The sequence below is a fragment of the Phascolarctos cinereus genome, unplaced genomic scaffold (genome assembly GCF_003287225.1).
Source record: "Phascolarctos cinereus isolate Bilbo 61053 unplaced genomic scaffold, phaCin_HiC Scaffold_726;HRSCAF=1367, whole genome shotgun sequence".
Lineage (NCBI taxonomy): Eukaryota > Metazoa > Chordata > Mammalia > Diprotodontia > Phascolarctidae > Phascolarctos > Phascolarctos cinereus.
In genome coordinates this window covers 423,011,721-423,028,454 of record NW_027556098.1, presented here as the reverse complement: position 1 = coordinate 423,028,454, position 16,734 = coordinate 423,011,721, and the positions used below count along the sequence as shown (strand labels likewise).

Here is a 16,734-nt window from a genome sequence, read left to right as displayed (position 1 = left end):
GTTCAGAGTTTCTGGAGTTTTAGAGAAACCATTTTGAGGAGCACATCCCTGTGTACTCAGTGTGGGAAGGCTTTCAGCTAGAGATCATCTCTTACTTTCCATCAGAGGCTTCATTGTGGAGAGAAGTCATACAAATGTGCTCAGTGGATCCATGCTTTTCTCTGGAGGAGGGTGATCAGTAGACATCCTTATTCCTATCGGAATGAAGGTGGATAAAGGCAGTGGACATGGGAAAGTCTTCCCCTAGAGCTTGCACTTGACTGTATTTTGGAGAAATCATGTTGGACACAAAAAGTTAGGGATCTAATTACCAAGGGAAGGCCTCCTGCAGCAGCACAGACTTCATTAGACCTCCCAACAAAAGAGACCTCATAATACATCCCAAATTCCATCCAGTGCATAAAACCCTATACGTATGATGATTTTTTTTGTCTGAAATCCTAATGTTTGTCATCCCTCCTCAATATTTCATGGCATTCATAAAGTATCATTTTTTCATTCATCCCCCAACTGTTGTTTGCTGGCATAAAAAGTTCTTGTTTGAATGCTTTGGTAACTATTGGACATTAATTTCTGTAATGCTTTCTTTAAGCTTCTAGATGGCACAATAGATGAAGTTTTGTGCTTGGAACCACAGGGCCTGAATTCCAGTTCAGTCTCTGGTACTTACTACCTGTATGTCCCTGGGTACGTCAGGTAACCTAATCCTGCCTGAATTGTCTCATCTGTAGAATAGGGATAATAAGTGCATCTAGCTCCCTGGGTTGAGGTGAAGATTAAATTCAACATTATTTGTAAAATGCTTTGCAAATATTACATTACTATGTAAATACTGGCTATTTTTTGTATCGTTCCTTGGGTCATTGGTCTCATAGTAAAGTCAGTTGGCTAAAACATCCGGACAGTTCAGTCACATTTCTTTCAATTCACATTGATATTCACAGCAGAGTAGTGGAAGCCATTTCTTCTAAGGGATAAGGTACAGCATTTAGAATCAAGGAAAACTTGAGTTCCATTCCTGACTCAGATGCTCCCTAACTCAATAACTCTGGGCAAGGAACTACCTCATACCTCACTTTGCTCATCTCTAAAATGAGGAGGTTGGATCCAGTGGCTTTGATGGTCCCTTCCAGTTCTCAAGTATTTATTCTCATTAAAAGTACATTCATATGTCTCCTTCCTGTAGCCTGCTCCTATATTCCATGAAGGAGGCCGAACAGGACCAAATCTGCAACTATATCAGACCACTTAGAAATAAAGTGTTTGAAAAGTTGACAAGATCAGGTATGTAACATAGAAAAGAAGATGCGTAGAGTAACCTTGTGTTGACTTATTCCCAAAAAATCCATTATGCTGCCAGTACTTACTAAGCACTACACAATATTGGAAACAGTACAAAGTAGTCTGACAGAAAGTGGACATGGGTTCCACTGGAGACCAAGATGAACCCCTGATGAATACCTGACTTGAAAAAGGTCACCACAAAGGAATTAGAGGAACCACGAGGAAAATACCATCATGTGTAGTGGAAGAGCTGATCTCCACACAAGGGCTAGAAAGCATCACAACAGACTGAAATGGCCAATTTCCATCCCATTAAAACCCACAATACAGCTAAAATTTAAAGGGAAGCACTTAACTGGGAAACACTTGCAACAGGTTTCCCACATAAGGACCTCATGTACAATGTCTGTGAAGGACAGATACTGGTTCTATACAAGCCTATGAAGAATGACCACGATAGACATGGGCCAAAGCTAGGAACAGTCAATTTTCAAAGGAAGAAATGCCAGCTAACAATGATCATAAGAAAAAAACTCTACATCTATAACCGCTAATCCAAATCGTTAATAATTAGAAAAATTTTCAGATGGCTAAAGGTGGTAAGAAAATCAGCATCACCAATATTGTAATTGGAATTGTTTTCCTTAATTGTGTAGTGGTTACAAGAGGGTTTTTGTTGTTGTTATTATTTGTTTGTTTTCCTGTCACAGAAGAGAAAATACATATAACTCTTTTTTAAAGCGCAAGTGAAAATGGTCCAAATCAATATATATAGCTAAATGCAAATTACAATCCTTTTCCATTTGGCCATTTCTACTTTTTATGCAGTTTTTCAAGCTGTTGACTTATTTTCATTATTCTCTTGCATCACTCACTTTTCTTTTCCCAATTTTTCTTCTGCCTCCATTATATGATCTATAGGCTGCTTTTTGAGCTCTTCCACGAGTTCTTTCTCAGCTTGAGACCATTTCCTGTTTTTCTTAGGGATTTTGCCCATAGGTGTGAATTTTGGAAGTCATTTTTTATTAAAAAAAATTAAAGAGCAACTGCATCAATGGATAGAAGTAATAATCCCATGAAAATCTACATCCATAAGGGAGCATAAGCCTCCTCTTTTGTTCTTTCAGAGAGTCTAAGTTAAGTACATACATGAACATTTTCATTTTGCTAACATGCCATTGGAATTGGATTCAAGTTTGTTAAAAAGTCTGATATTTTTCCAATACGTGGGATATTTTTCTTCTTAAAAACGGACATGGAGAAATGATCGAACTCATATGGTCATCATATATATCATACATACATATGGTTGTGTAATTAGTGATCTCCTGGGCCCCCCAATCACTGAGAGAGGCAGCCCTAGGCAATCAGATGTTTCCACATGCCAGAGCATATTTGAAAGATCATCAAGACGAGACACCATGTGAAGCTTTTGGCAAATGTTCCTTGGAAGTGTTTGGGGATGAGGTGATGCAATATCACTCCTAGACTTTCTGAGCTTGTCCTCCCTGCCTCTTCCATCTCAGCACTACACCCCCTCTTTTTTTGTCTTTGGTGAAGCAATTGGGGTTAAGTGACTTGCCCAGGGTCACACAGATGGTAAATGTCAATTGTGTCAAGTATCTGAAGCAGAATTTGAACACAAGTCCTCCTGACTCCAGGGACAATACTCTATCCACTGTGCCAGCTAGCTGCCTCAACTACACCTCTATCAAATTGAGACCTCTTAGAAATAAAGTGTTTGAAAATTTGACAAGATCAGGTATGTAATATAGAAAAGAAGATGAGTAGAGTGACTTTGTGTTCTCTTATTTCAAAAATGCCATTACACTGCCAGTACTTACTAAGCACTACACATCTTTGGCCTCATTTTTTTACCTAACCTTCATCTCTGAATGGGTGTTTTCCCTGACAAATGAAACCTAGGAAAACCTTGGCTTCAAAAGGCCAAGGTCTCCCATTAAATTCAGAGCCATCTTCAGTCCTCCTAATCTGTAGCTTGGCACTTAACCCAGATGACTCTGGAGGAGAGAGTAAAGCTTGTGACTTTCCACAGCCTTGCCTCACTTATGTCCAATTCACTTACAAGTCCAGACATCACCTTCCTGGGGTCACCGCCCTATTTAAGAACAAAGGAGAAGCAACAACTGAACCTAGGTGGCAACGGAGTTTCTTTCCAGGGATCCAATCTAGACCTAGAAAAGACTTCTGAGGTCATTCTGCTCCTTACTACTAAGCCAGGGAAGTCAGTAGTCAGAACAGAGGAGGGAGAGGGCTCCAGGTGTGGGGGGCAGCCAGAGAGAATGCCTGGAGCCAAGAGAAGAGTATGTGGCATGAATGAGGGGGAGTAAGATGTAAGAAGACTGGTAAGGGGGTAAAGGTGTAGTTTATGAAGGAATCTGAATGCCAAAGAGAGCCTTTTGTATTTGCACCCTCTCTGGCCATCCCACCTGCCTCTCTGGTGCTCTACCTTCCAGCAGCCAGTGGGTCCCTTTCTATGCTCAGCTAACTTGAGAGGAACCGACTGGTTCAGAAACTTCCCATTATGTGTGCACAAACTGGAAATGGGTGGTCATCACCTTGCATCCAAGAGTGGATCCTTGAAAAGGAAACAGGGTTAGGACTCTTCTTGGGAGTAGAGATGTGGGGGAGAACCCACTGGAGAGTTCTATGAAAGAAACTTGCTGACTGTATTTGCCATTTTTGTTGGACACATGTTAGTTGCCCATGCTAGAGGGGATAAAATGAATTTAAATGTCAACTCTTGAGGGACCAGTGGTGTTCCTTTTTAATGCTTCTCCTTCAGACAGTAAGGTTTGCAAGATGGCTTGGCCCTGGGCCAGGAGTATGGGTACATGGGCCAGCAACTCAGTATTCCCTTATCTCAGGCCTGCACAACATGGTGGGCCACTTGGGTACTACCAAAGGATTTTGGGCAGCCTGAGAAAAATATAGAGAATGTAAAAGAGGCCTGCACAGCATTCAGCTTATGGCCCCTGTGGCTACATATTGTGCAGGCCTTCCTTATCAGAAATACGTAGAGCCAGAAAAGACCTAGGAAGCATGAATGCCCTCCTCAACCCACCTCTCCAACCCTGTCCTCTTCAGAACTTCCCTAGTTCCAATCAGGGAGCCACCAACCTTCTTGTCATTTCAGGTCATGATCTTGAAGTCATCCTCAGTTCTCCCTGCCCCTCTTCCTCCTCATCCAATCCCTGCCTAAGTAGAGCAATCCTCCCTTAGCTCACCCACTCCCTTATCATGATCCCAGTACCAGCCCTCATTCTCTCACCAAGGGACTATTGGGATGGACTCCTAAGGGTCTCTCTGCTCAAGACTCCCCTCTCTAATCCATCCCTTATCATGAAGAATGACAACAGGGGAAAGTCAGATGAACTAACCACCATTTCAATCCTTCAGGCATTAGATTCAGTGTTCCATGCCCAGAATCCCCCTCCTACCCCTGCAATGAAAGGGGGGGGGGGGAGAGGGAGGGCATTCTCATCTCTCCAGTTCAAGGCCAAAGTCAGGCAAGATAAGTCACAGCATTCAAGCCTCAGCTGTTTGGTCCTGGTTATTTCCATTCCCGTTGGAGTTATAGTGTATCTTGTTTTCTGATTCTGTTTAATGCATTGGTTTACATACACTAGTAGTAACAGTAATGATTATATTAACAATAGCTAGCACATATTCAGGATTGTGAGGTTTGCAAAGCACTTTATGAATAGTATTTCATTTTGTCCCCACAAACACCCTGGGAAACAGACGCTGTTATCATTACTTCCATGTTACAGGTGAAGAAACTGAGGCAGACACAGGTTAGGACACAGAACCAGCAAGTGTCAAAGGCTGGATTTGAACTCAAGTCTTTCTGACTCCAGGTATGGCATTCTATCCACTGGGCCAAGTACAGGCCTTCCCCTGATATCTCTGTGTTCCTCATTTCTCTTAGCACAGAAGTATATTCCATTGCTGGAGGGTCTGGTGAGTGAAATCTCCAGGAGGGCAGTGTCACTGGATGGAAGAGGACATGTGGGGCAGAAAGGGTGTAACAAGACTGGAAAGGTGGGAGAGCCTTGAGTTAGGCAGAGCTTTGAGTGCCAGACTGAGCATTTTTTATTTGCTCCTAGAAATGGTAAGGAGCCACCAAAGTTTATTGAGTGGGAGAGGGGGCTGACATGGTCAGACCTGCACTTTGGGAAAATGACTTTGGGGCTGGATCAGAAGGGGGACAGACTGGACACAGGCAGAGCCTCTCCCCCAGCAGCTATTGTAATAGTCCAAGGGTGAGGTGATGGTGTTTTGTTGGAAACTGATAGCCCCCAAGACGGATGCCTCCAGGACCTTGCCCAAGATGTGCCCAGGAGGGACATTGGAAGAAGGATTGTCCCTGAGGTAAGAGAAGTGGTACAGCAGCCCCTCAGTACCCTGTCCTCCAGTCTTCTCAAGACCAGGGAGGACAAGGGAGCCTGGGTGTGGGCCATACTCCCACTTTCTCCATCTCTCTCACCAAACCCTGGGCAGAAATTGAGGCTGAAGGAAGGTTACCCACTATATCATGGTTATGTTCTTTGCTTTAACCAGTTACTCTGGCCCTATTCCCCTTGACCCATCCTGTCATGGGCATTCAAGGGATAACTGAGAGATGTCTCCAGACATACCCCTCCCCTTGCCTATTTGAGAATCTGTTGTTTAAACACTCCTCCATTATGCTCTCCTCTTGCCCTGCCCCCTCCTTGGGAAGGGACTGATGGTGAAGTTGGGGAGCCAATTTTCTCTAGTTAAGCCTCCCCTCTCCCTTTTCCCTCTGTATGCCAGACCTCCCCATGTTCCCCCAGGAGGGTGGGAGACAATTTGGAATCGGGGAGTTCCTGGGCAAGCTGCTTTTGCCACCGCTATTGTTCACCTCCAAGACCCTAAAGTATTTTCTAATCACAGTATTTGTAGCCCCACCCAGGAGGTTTCTTTGTCCTCTACCTCGGGAGTGCTTAATATCTTGGGAACTCAAGGCTATAGGGTCTCTTTGAACAAAGTCCAGATAGCATGCCAGTCTGTAAAGTTTCTGGGCGAGGAACTCCCAGTCCCAGCCACTAAGAAAAAATTTTGAACTTTTCTAGGCATGGATAGATTTTGTGGTCTCTGGATCTCTAATAATAGTTTGATTGTTAAGCACCTTTATGACTCTCCTCTGGGCCCTGACTCACTCCCTCAAGAGTGGGGCCCAGACCAGGCTAAAGCTTTGGCGATTTTAAAATCTAAATTTTCCTCCAGGCCCCTAACTGGGTCCCTAGGTGCCACTGGAAGACCTGTAAGGTTCCTGGGGGTGGCTGCTGCAGTCATTCTAATTGAGGAAGCCTCTAAATTTACATTTGGCCTCCCAAAGTGGGGAAATATTTCCCTAGTTAAACTAGGAATCTCTTTAGACCACTCACACCCACATGGTAACTCTCATCTCCACAAAGCCCCCCTTCCCAATATGACTTTCTCAGAAGTTTATGCCACTCCATTTATGCTTGCCGCTTCTCTATGGGCTACTGTTTCTATATTTACACCTGCTTCTCTACAGGGGAATATTCCCTTACTTGGGAGACAAGCTCCAAGGCCACTAGACAAGTTAACACTCCTGTGGAGGGAGGGCTTGTAAGAGTTTCTGCTAATCTTTTGACGTGCACCACAGTCTCCAAGATACCACTAGTGACAGGAATTTTGGGGAAAAGGTGAAACGAAGTGCCAACACATACATAGCAAGACCCCAGAACTACTGTCTTGGCCACCCAACGTTTGGCACCCTACCAGCACTTTGGGGTGTGCACCCTTGGATTTTTAGCACCCCCCTTCTCCATTTTCAATGCCACAGTCTCTAACTTAAGGGCAAAACATGGATTTTGGGGAAATGTCCTCTAGTCTCTTAAAAAGGGAGCAGACTATCTTATGCCCTAGTATAACCTACAACATGAACATATTCTCTCTAACCTTTCAGAGACTATTCACCAGTTGGCAAATGTGACAGCTTATGGTCTCTGGGAAATCCAGCAATCTTTGGATTCCTTAGCAAAAGTAGTTCTAGATAATAGAATAGCCCTAAACTACTTGCTTGCCTCCAGTGGGGCTGTATGCGCTTTAGCAAACACATTTTGTTGCATGTATAGCAACTCTGGGCCCATAGAGTTCTGCACTGCTCATATTTCGGAAAAAGCTAGTTGGATGTAGAAATTCACAATGATTTTAGTGCTCCAAAATCATCTTTTTCATGGGAGTCCTGGTTTCTTTCTATATTGGCCCCTATTTTTATTCCACTACTGATTATATTTCTCTTGTGTTTGTTTGGTCCATGTTTACTAAATATTCTTGCCAGGTTCCTTTCTCCTAGGGTCTGAGCCATCAACTTCCAGATAACTGCTCAGGCTGTATACCAACCCAAGGTCTCTAGTCCACTGAACCTGGCATCTGCCAGGTTCTGAACTATGACCCCTTGAATGGGACCCAGAGAGGCAGGGACAGCAAAGTGTATTAGATGAACATTAGTAATGCCCATGGGGACAGGCAGGCATGAGGAAGTCTCAGCCTTTTGGGCATGAGATTCTCAGCCTCTGAATGGGGGCCAGGGTGGATCTTATATAGTAACTTTTTTGCTAAAGTAACTTTGAGTGGCCAGAGGAGGGGGCTTGGAAAATGGTCTAGGTAAGAATTCCAATTGGAAGGTTTGAGAGATTGAATAGACAATGGGAATAGAAAATGAAGGGAACTGGAAGGCATCTGTATAAGATCAAAAGGTGAGGCTAGGGCCTTCAAAGGGAGATAGGGGGAGCAGATAAGGAACCTAACAGTTTAAGGGTTTTCTGGGGCCTGTAGACAAATGGAGATAATGAGAGGAACTGGAAGGAAGAAGTTTGAAAGGCATAAGATCTTAAGGTAGGGCTTTCAAAGGGAGATGAGGGGCTGGGGCCTGTAGACAAATGGGAGTCAGATTCCCTTTGGAACAAGGGGCTAAGATTTTGCCTTGGGCCCACCCCATCATCTCTAGTATTCATTTAGTGCTTTACATGTGTGATCTCCTGGGATTCTCACAACCCTGCCAGGTAGGGGCTGTTATCCCTATTTCACAGAAGAAGAAACTGAGCCTGAGAGGTACGGTAATTTTCCCAGCATATTGGCTAGGACAGGACTCAGGTCTAACTGATTCCAGGCTCAGGGTTCTACCCACTTAGCCTTGGCTGCTAAATCACTGAACTTCAGTGTTCTCTTTTGTAAAATGAGGAGGCTGGATTTGGTCACCTGGAACTAAGCCTCTTTCAGGTGTCAAATATACCAGCATTCCTGTGATCTGGAGATCAGCTCAGAAAAAAACCTCAGGGATGTTTAGAGTTGAGGGGATGTCAGAAAATGATCTTGGAATTCCCTACTGGCTGTGAATCTATGACCCAGGCTGGAATCCTGTCTGATCCTTAATGCCCCTGTGACCCTGAGCCAGTCAGTGATGGCTCTAAGCCTTATTCCTCCAGGTAAAATGAGGGCTTGGAGCTCCGAGGCCCCTCTTGGCTCTGGCCCATGGTCCTCTGAGAGCTGGCCCTTTGAAAAGTGAACTCCAGCCTATGAAACCATCTCTGTCCCAACTCAGCTTCCTGGTTCCCTGCTACTCTCCTACCTTGGACAGCACCCCAGCCCATGCTGGGGCCCAGGCTCAATTGGGAGAATCCTTCAAACTCATTTTGGGGACCTGAAGGAATCCTCATCCAACCATCAACTTTCTCCCTTGCTCCAATTTTCCCAGGCTAATTAGGTTCCTGTGGTGTCATTTTAACCTCCCCTCTATGCTCTGCCCTTCTTTCAGGGACTGTCTCTGGCCTCCTACTCATTTTCTCTTCTCATATTTAAAGGAACAAACACAAAATACCCTCCTTCTCCCACCCCACCCCCAGCACTGGCCTATTTTCAAAAATTGCTCCAAGAAGCCCCTTCTTAGGCAAAGTCAATGAGCATTTAGAAAATGGCTCCTTTGTTCCAAACACTCTGCTCACATATTGGTTGTGCAAAGAACGTTTAGAAAAATAACAGTTCCAGCTTTCCATGAGCTCCGTCCTACTGCAAGAGACATGTCAGCATCTCTTTCCAAACAAGCTCGAAGAAAAAAATATACATATGCTCAATGTGAGAAGGCCTTTGGTTGGAACTCAGATCCTGATAGACCTCAGAAGATTCATACTGGGGAGAAGTTTTATAAATGTGATGAATGTGGGAAGGCAGTGTGCTACAAATCTCTACTTATTGACCATCAGAAAATCCACACTGGAGAGAAACCTTTTCAATGCAATCAATGTGATAAGAGTTTCACACAGAGTCCCAATCTTGATGTACATAAGAGAATTCACACTGGAGAGAAAGCTTATAGATGTCATCAAAGCGGAAAAACTTTCACACAGTGCTCCAGTCTTGTTAAGCATCAGAGAATCCACAGTGGAGAATGGCCTTATGGGTGTAATCAATGTGGAAAAACTTTCACCCAGAGCTCCAGTCTTGCTGCACATCAGAAAGTCCACAGTGGAGAGAAACCTTTTGAATGTCATCAATGTGGGAAGAGTTTTAGACAGAGGTCCCATCTTGCTACATGTCAGAGAATCCACACTGGAGAGAGGCCTTTTGAATGTAATCAATGTAATCGATGTGTAAAGGCTTTCCAATTCTGCTCCAGTCTTGCTTTACATAAGAGAATTCACACTGGGAAGAAATCCTAGGAACTTCATTCATCATGTGAGGCCGGAATACAATTATTGTGTTCATGTGACAATAATCTTTAACAATCTTGGTTCAAATTCATGCAATAGTCATTAACCTTTTGCTGCATTCAATACAATTGTCAGAGGCAACATCTACCACAAGTACATCTGTTCTAAATTAAATCTAAATAAAGTATTTGATAGGTTTTCAAACTCCCCACCTGTTCTCATCTGCAGGTAGGACAGAGGAAGGGGGAGTACATCTGATCACTGCAGGTGGGCTTCAGAGTATAGCTCACCAACAGGACTTTAAAAGTTTCAATCCTCTGAGGTAAGGAGAAGGGAGAATCCACCCCAGGAAATGTTTTCAAGGCAAGCTGGTGGAATGTTGGATAAGGAGGACAATCAGTACACATAGTACATTCTGGAGTCTTACAGGAATACACTGGGCACTAGTTTACACCTAGTGAAGAGGTGGTTAACAAATGTAACTTTAGTATATGCCAATGATTAACAGATATGATTTCATGATTTCCTAAATGATGGCAGATGAAACTCACTTCTTATTTAAAGTTTAACCCCTAAGTTTCCTTACTTTGACTGGGAAAGGTCATAGTGCCTTAAACTGCAGCATGATAGAGTCTCAGAACACTGTCAGCAGGACTGGTGAGAGCTTTTCACAGGTTAAGTAAGAAGTCCAAAGGAAGCTCAAAGAGCTGTTCAGAGGATTTTGCTCTACTTTTCCCCCAACAGCTAGTCACTTCTCATCAATTTTTTAATTAAAACAAAATATACCCATTATTAACCTTTCAAGTATTTCATCACATTCTATAATAGATACATTTATGATCTAACAGCATCCAGATCAAAAGTAACCTAACTTACTAGCTTTTTTTTTAAGTTACAAGAGAAAACTATTCAAAAGAATGCATTTTCCAAAGATGTTACAGGCAAAATCAGTCATCCTATCTCCCTTGACATTTTAGCCATTCTATCTAATTATATCGAAAACCCAGTATTGAGTATGGAGTAAGTACAGTCAATTAAATAGGTAGTAACAATTCATTTCTACAGTATTTACCACATGTCAGGCTTTTATTACCCCAACGGTCCATAATACTATACAGTGACCTCCTTGTGCTGCTCACATAAGGTCATGCCCACATGCCATACTTTACCTGGATCCAGCTGGCTGTGACCTGACAGACTGCCTCATGAAGATCCTGAAAGAGAGGGTAGAGTTTCACTATCAAAGCTGAGAAAGAAATCATGGGTGACATCAAGAAGCTGTGTTACATAGCCCTAGACTTTGAGCAGGAGACGGCCACTTGCTCTTCTCTCTGGAAAAGATGTTCAAGTCATCACCATTGGCAATGACATTTCCTGTGCCCAGAAGCTCTCTTCTAACCATGCTTCTTAGATTTGGAATCCTGTGGAATCCACAAAGCTACCTTCAACTCAGTCGTGAAGCATCATGTTGACATCAATAAGGATTGGTAAGCCAATACAGCATTGCCTGGTGGTACCACAGGATCGTTTTTTCCTGGAGTCTCATCTTTGCTGCATGTGTGCGTAAGTCTTTTCACTCCCACCTCTCATCCTCGGACTTCCATGGGTTTAGTCGAAGTGCCTCCTTGGGCACAGGGATCACTTTGGCTTTATTTTCTTGGTCCTCTTTGGTGAAGGTTCTATATTCCTTTATCTGAAACCTGAAAAAATAAATTAAGTTTAAAACCTAACCAGACATCTAAAGTGGGAAAGTTTTTCACTGTCAGCACTGAAAATATTACCATGAGAACCGGAAGCTTCTTCCCTTAGATCTGCAAAGCTGCTTCAGTTTCAGCACTCTTTCCCACACTGTTTAATCCCTTTGCCTTAAAGTCTGCCTTAAAGGGACTCAGATCCCTGACCTTCACTTCACTGGGACCTGCCGCTTTGAGTCAGTAACCTTAGGGGCCTCTGAGGAAGGCTTGCAAGGACTAGTTCCTTTCTCTCTCTTTGCCCCTCTCACCTAGGAGAGGTGTACAGGGGCCACACTGATAGTCTTGGATCTTTGCAAATTCCCCAACCCCCTTCCTCAGGAATAATAGCCTATTCGTGATTGAGACTTCTAACAAGCCTCCTCAAGCTTTTGGACTTCCCCTCTCCCTTTCGTTCATTGCACTCTCTGTTTGTGTTTGTCCTGTTAATTGTCTGTTTGTGTCTCTGTGTTGTAAAATGTCTGAGTCAAGTTTGGGCTATGAGCTCCATGGTGTTATCTTGGAAGATTTAAAATGCAGCCAGCCAGAAAAACTAAGGGCTGTAGTTAGAGAAACACCTAGAACGATGAATGAACTTTCTTGTCATTTGAGGTCATAGCTGAGGGCAGGACATGTTAGGTCATCATCATCATCATCATCATCATCATCATTATTATTATTATTTAGAGAAAAGCCTGTAAGACTTATTTGTTATTTCTACTCTGACCAAGTTGAGGCTACAGTAAAAAAAAAAAAAGTTAGATACAGCTAAGAACATTTTAGCAGAGTCTGGAGATGTTGAGATGAATCATTAAGGAGTTAGGATATTGATCATTTTAAGATTGCAGGACAAAACTCCTGAGATTGGGGGTAATTCCAGTAATTCACTCCCTGCTACAGCACCACCTCATAAGCCCAGCTCTGTCCCTCAGAGTCAGGTGTACTTCTTTGTACAGGGACTGGAAAAAGCCCCATGTTCTCCCTGTTGACCCCTCTCATTCCAGATCAGATTAAGAGAGGAAAATGCTGGAGAACTGTACAGAACTTGAGTCACCCTTCCGCACCTGGTAGAAGAAGGAGGAGGTCGGCAGCCACAGTGAGGGCCCCACTGGCCATCAGCTCAATGGTTCTGTGCCCCTGGGCACCCTGCAGTTCTTCCATACCTGTTAACTTTGAACTAGTTTTAAAATACCAAAAGTAATAAGATCAATAATTTCTATTTGATAATTTGGAAATGCAATTGATGTCATCTGAAGTTTATTGTTTGTGTTATTACTGTATTTCTAAAATCTCTTAGATTGTAAAATTTGAGAGATCATTGTGAGGTAGAAATGGTGTTAGACAAAGCAATTTTTAATTTGGATTTTTTGCATATGAATTAGGCTTTTAATAGGATCTAATTTTTAAAAATTAGATAATTTGGAAACTTAATGAAATGAAGTATATGTGGTTAGAAACAGATAACAATAATAAATAATGTTATTTAATATGATAGCAATTTTCATTTGAAATCTTGGCTATTATGAAAATATACAAAGTGGTTTAAAATTGTAGTTTTAACATATTAATGACTAGATGAATGATTTTCTGTGCAGAGTAATTTGGAAATGTGTTCACCAAAATTGGTAATAGGCTTGTTCCAAGTTTTAAATACATAATATTGGTTTGGTTTGGTTTGGTTTTTAGGCAATTGGGGTTAAGTGACTTGCCCAGGATCACACAGCTAGTAAGTGTCAAGTGTTTGGTCTGAGGCCGGATTTGAACTCAGGTCCTCTTGACTTCGGGGCCTGTGCTTTATCCACTGTGCCACCTAGCTGCCCCTCATAATATTGTTTAGGGTATCATTTTAGTTTTAAATTTTGTAATTTGGTAAACAATTATACCAGCTATGTTGTTGAAAAAGCAATTCCTCTTATAATCTAGTTAGATTAAAAATTGTTCCAACAAAAAAAAATTTAGGGGAGAATGAACAGTTAGTGTAAACTTCCAATATTTAAGGGGAAATTACACCTAGAATTCTTGTCAACTCTGTGCAAGAGTTTTCTGTGTTACCTATCAGATTGGCTAATGGGACAAAATAGGAAGATGATAAATGTTGGAGAAGATGTGGTAAAATTATGACATTAATGCATTATTGGTGGAGTTGTGAACTGATGCAACTATTCTGGAGAATAATTTGGAACTCTGCCTAAAGGGCAACCAAATGGTGCATACCATTAAATACAGCAATATCACTACTAGGTCTGTATCCCAAAGAGATCATAAAAAAGGGAAAAGGACCCACATGTGCAAAAATATCTGCAGCAGCTCTTTTTGTGGTAGCCAAGAATTGGAAATCGGGGGGATGCCCATCCATTGGGGAATGGCTGAGCAAGTTGTGGTATATGATTGTAATGGAATACTACTGTGCTATAAGAAATGATGAGCAGGATGATTTCAGAAAAATCTGGAAAGACTTACATGAACTCACGCAAAGTGAAATGAGCAGAACCAGGAGAACATTATATATAGTAACAGCAACATTGTGCGATGACTAATTTTGATAGACTATCTCCTCAGCAATGCAATGATCTAAGATAATTCCAAAAGTCTCCTGATGGAAAATGCCATCCACCTCCAGAGAAAGAACTGTGGAGTCTGAATGCAGATTGAAACACACTATTTTCTTTGTTTTTTCTTCTGTTTTTTTTCCCCTTTTGTTCTGATTCTTCTTTCACATGACTAATATGGAAATATCTTTAATGTGATTGTACATATATAGCCTATATCAGATTGTGTCCCGTCTTGAGAAGGGGGGAGAGAGAAAGGAAAAAATTTAGAATTCAAAATCTTATAAAAGTGAATGTTGAAACTGAAATATATATGTGTGTGTGTGTGTGTGTGTGTATGCGTACATATATATGCATACATATATACATAAAGAAAAGAGTTTTCTGTGTTGTGGAAATCCTACTGAGTAAATGGGAAACCTGCACAAAATAGGGGTGTGGATCTCAAGCCTGCTTCATCTAAGATATATATATCATCCATTCGTATCTATTAGTTTGGAGGTTTGTGAACTACCACATTCACTATCTATGTGAAATTCCAGAATGTAATTACTTTCTTAATTTCTAGTATTATATTTAAGGACCAAAGGAAAGAAAAGAATAAAACTGAATCCCCCCCCATTACAACACTTTTTTAACCAGGAATTTTGTGATAGCTAGAAGTTCTATGATAATTCAGAATTTAGATTGTTATAGTGCTTTGGGAATTTGTGTTACTTAAAGGCATTTAGAGTTATTATATTCAGGAAGCACATTTAAATATGTTACCTGTTCATGCCTCTTCCTTTTTCTCCCTCTGACCATTTGAACTGAGGCCCAGGCTTGGAATGTTCTTCCATGGACCCAGTTGCCCCCACTGACTTCTGCCCATCTCCACAGCTAGGAAGATGCCCTTTTCAGGAATCACTGCACCTCCCAACTTTCCAGGCTCCTGTCCCTCTGCCATAGAGGACCGCATATCCATTCAAGCCCAGGGCAGCCAATAAGTGGTCTTACTCCTCCTCTCTGGCTGAATAAGTGTCTTTTATGTTCCCTCCCAATGCCATTAAGTATATTCACAGAATCCCCTTGAATCTACACCCAGAGAACACACATTCTCCTGGCCCCCTTTGGTGTCTTATCACATGCATTGTGTGTAATTCTTATCTTTAGCTTCATTTCACGTGTCTTCTTCCAGGTTCTGTATCTTGGTACCTAGATCTATGTCACTGTCTAGGTCCATGGTCCAGTGTTCAACCTAGGAGGCCCACCAGAAAGACAGTACATTGTAAAGAAGTCAAGCTCAAGGGTGGAATGAAGGGCTTCCTTGGTCTGGGAGCTAGATCCCATTCCATCCCCAGCATAGCCCCATCTTCACTAAGGAGATGCCTCTGGAGATTACTACTTAAGCAGCCCCATTGTTTCTCAGCTGTTTCTCCACAGTCTTAGTATAGTCCAGCAGCACTACTTAAACTTTGTGTCAGCAGTCTGCTGAAGTCTATGGACCCCTTTTCAGAATGTTTATCACCTACATTTATGATACAAGAAAATGTTAAATTGTGAAAATAAAGATGTAAAATAATTTTCCCCATCCACATTCATAGACCGCCTGAAATCTATTCATGGACCCCAAGCTAAGATTCCCTGATGTAGATAGATAAGTGCACTACTGTTATCTGACCCAGTGACTCCATCAGTCCTTAATATTGGGTACTGCTAGTTTTCCTCTCATGGTGGACTTTGTCTAAAACCAATGGGAGAAGCCATCCTACTCCAGTTTCCCATACTGTCCCAAAGCAACTGCTGCCATTTCCACATAGGAGGATATGCTGAGTACCAAGGCATGAATAGAGATAACTTGGGTTAGCTGCCTGGCAGTAGTATTTCAGGGACCTATCCATTTTCCAACACCAAGTGAAGCAATCATCCTTCCCCTGTCATGTTTCTTCTTTCACTATATCCTTTTATTTATCAATTTCCAATTTTGGTAGGAATTGAGTGCCAGCCACCAACTTAGTAAGTTTTATGTTCTGGGAAAACTTGATGGCATTATCTGAACCTAGCTCTGCATGGCTGACAAACCATATCTGCTGATTAGAGACCAGGTGCTTTTAATGAATAACTCAGGATCTAGGTTATACTGACCAGAAACCCAGTCAGATCCAAAGATTGATGCAAGGAATGTAAGGAGTTGTCTTCTGTTACACATCTCAATCAATCCACATGTCTTAATCTGGAAACTGCCTTCTTGTTGGTCAATCAGCTGTTTCTTTGTTCCTTTTTTTGAAGCCTAAAAAATGTGTAATTTGTAGACACTGGGTGGGGAAGAGGGACATTGGCCAACCTTATTTCTGCTCTCCCCTTTAATGGATGACTTAATAGACTTCTTGGTTAAATTAACCCAGTTGAAGAATCTTTTGTCCTATCTCAGTGTCAAAGGTAGAGAAATGATCACACAAATCATTCATG

At 42.1% G+C, this 16,734-nt stretch overlaps 1 protein-coding gene across 1 annotated transcript; it reads left to right on the top strand.

Annotated features, from left to right (window-relative positions):
* Window positions 1–9,377: 9,377 nt before the first annotated feature.
* LOC110220103 (uncharacterized) lies at window positions 9,378–10,016 on the top strand. Its single transcript, XM_021003989.2, has one exon. The coding sequence runs from the start codon at window positions 9,378–9,380 to the stop codon at window positions 10,014–10,016; it is 639 nt and encodes a 212-aa protein (XP_020859648.1).
* Window positions 10,017–16,734: the final 6,718 nt, after the last annotated feature.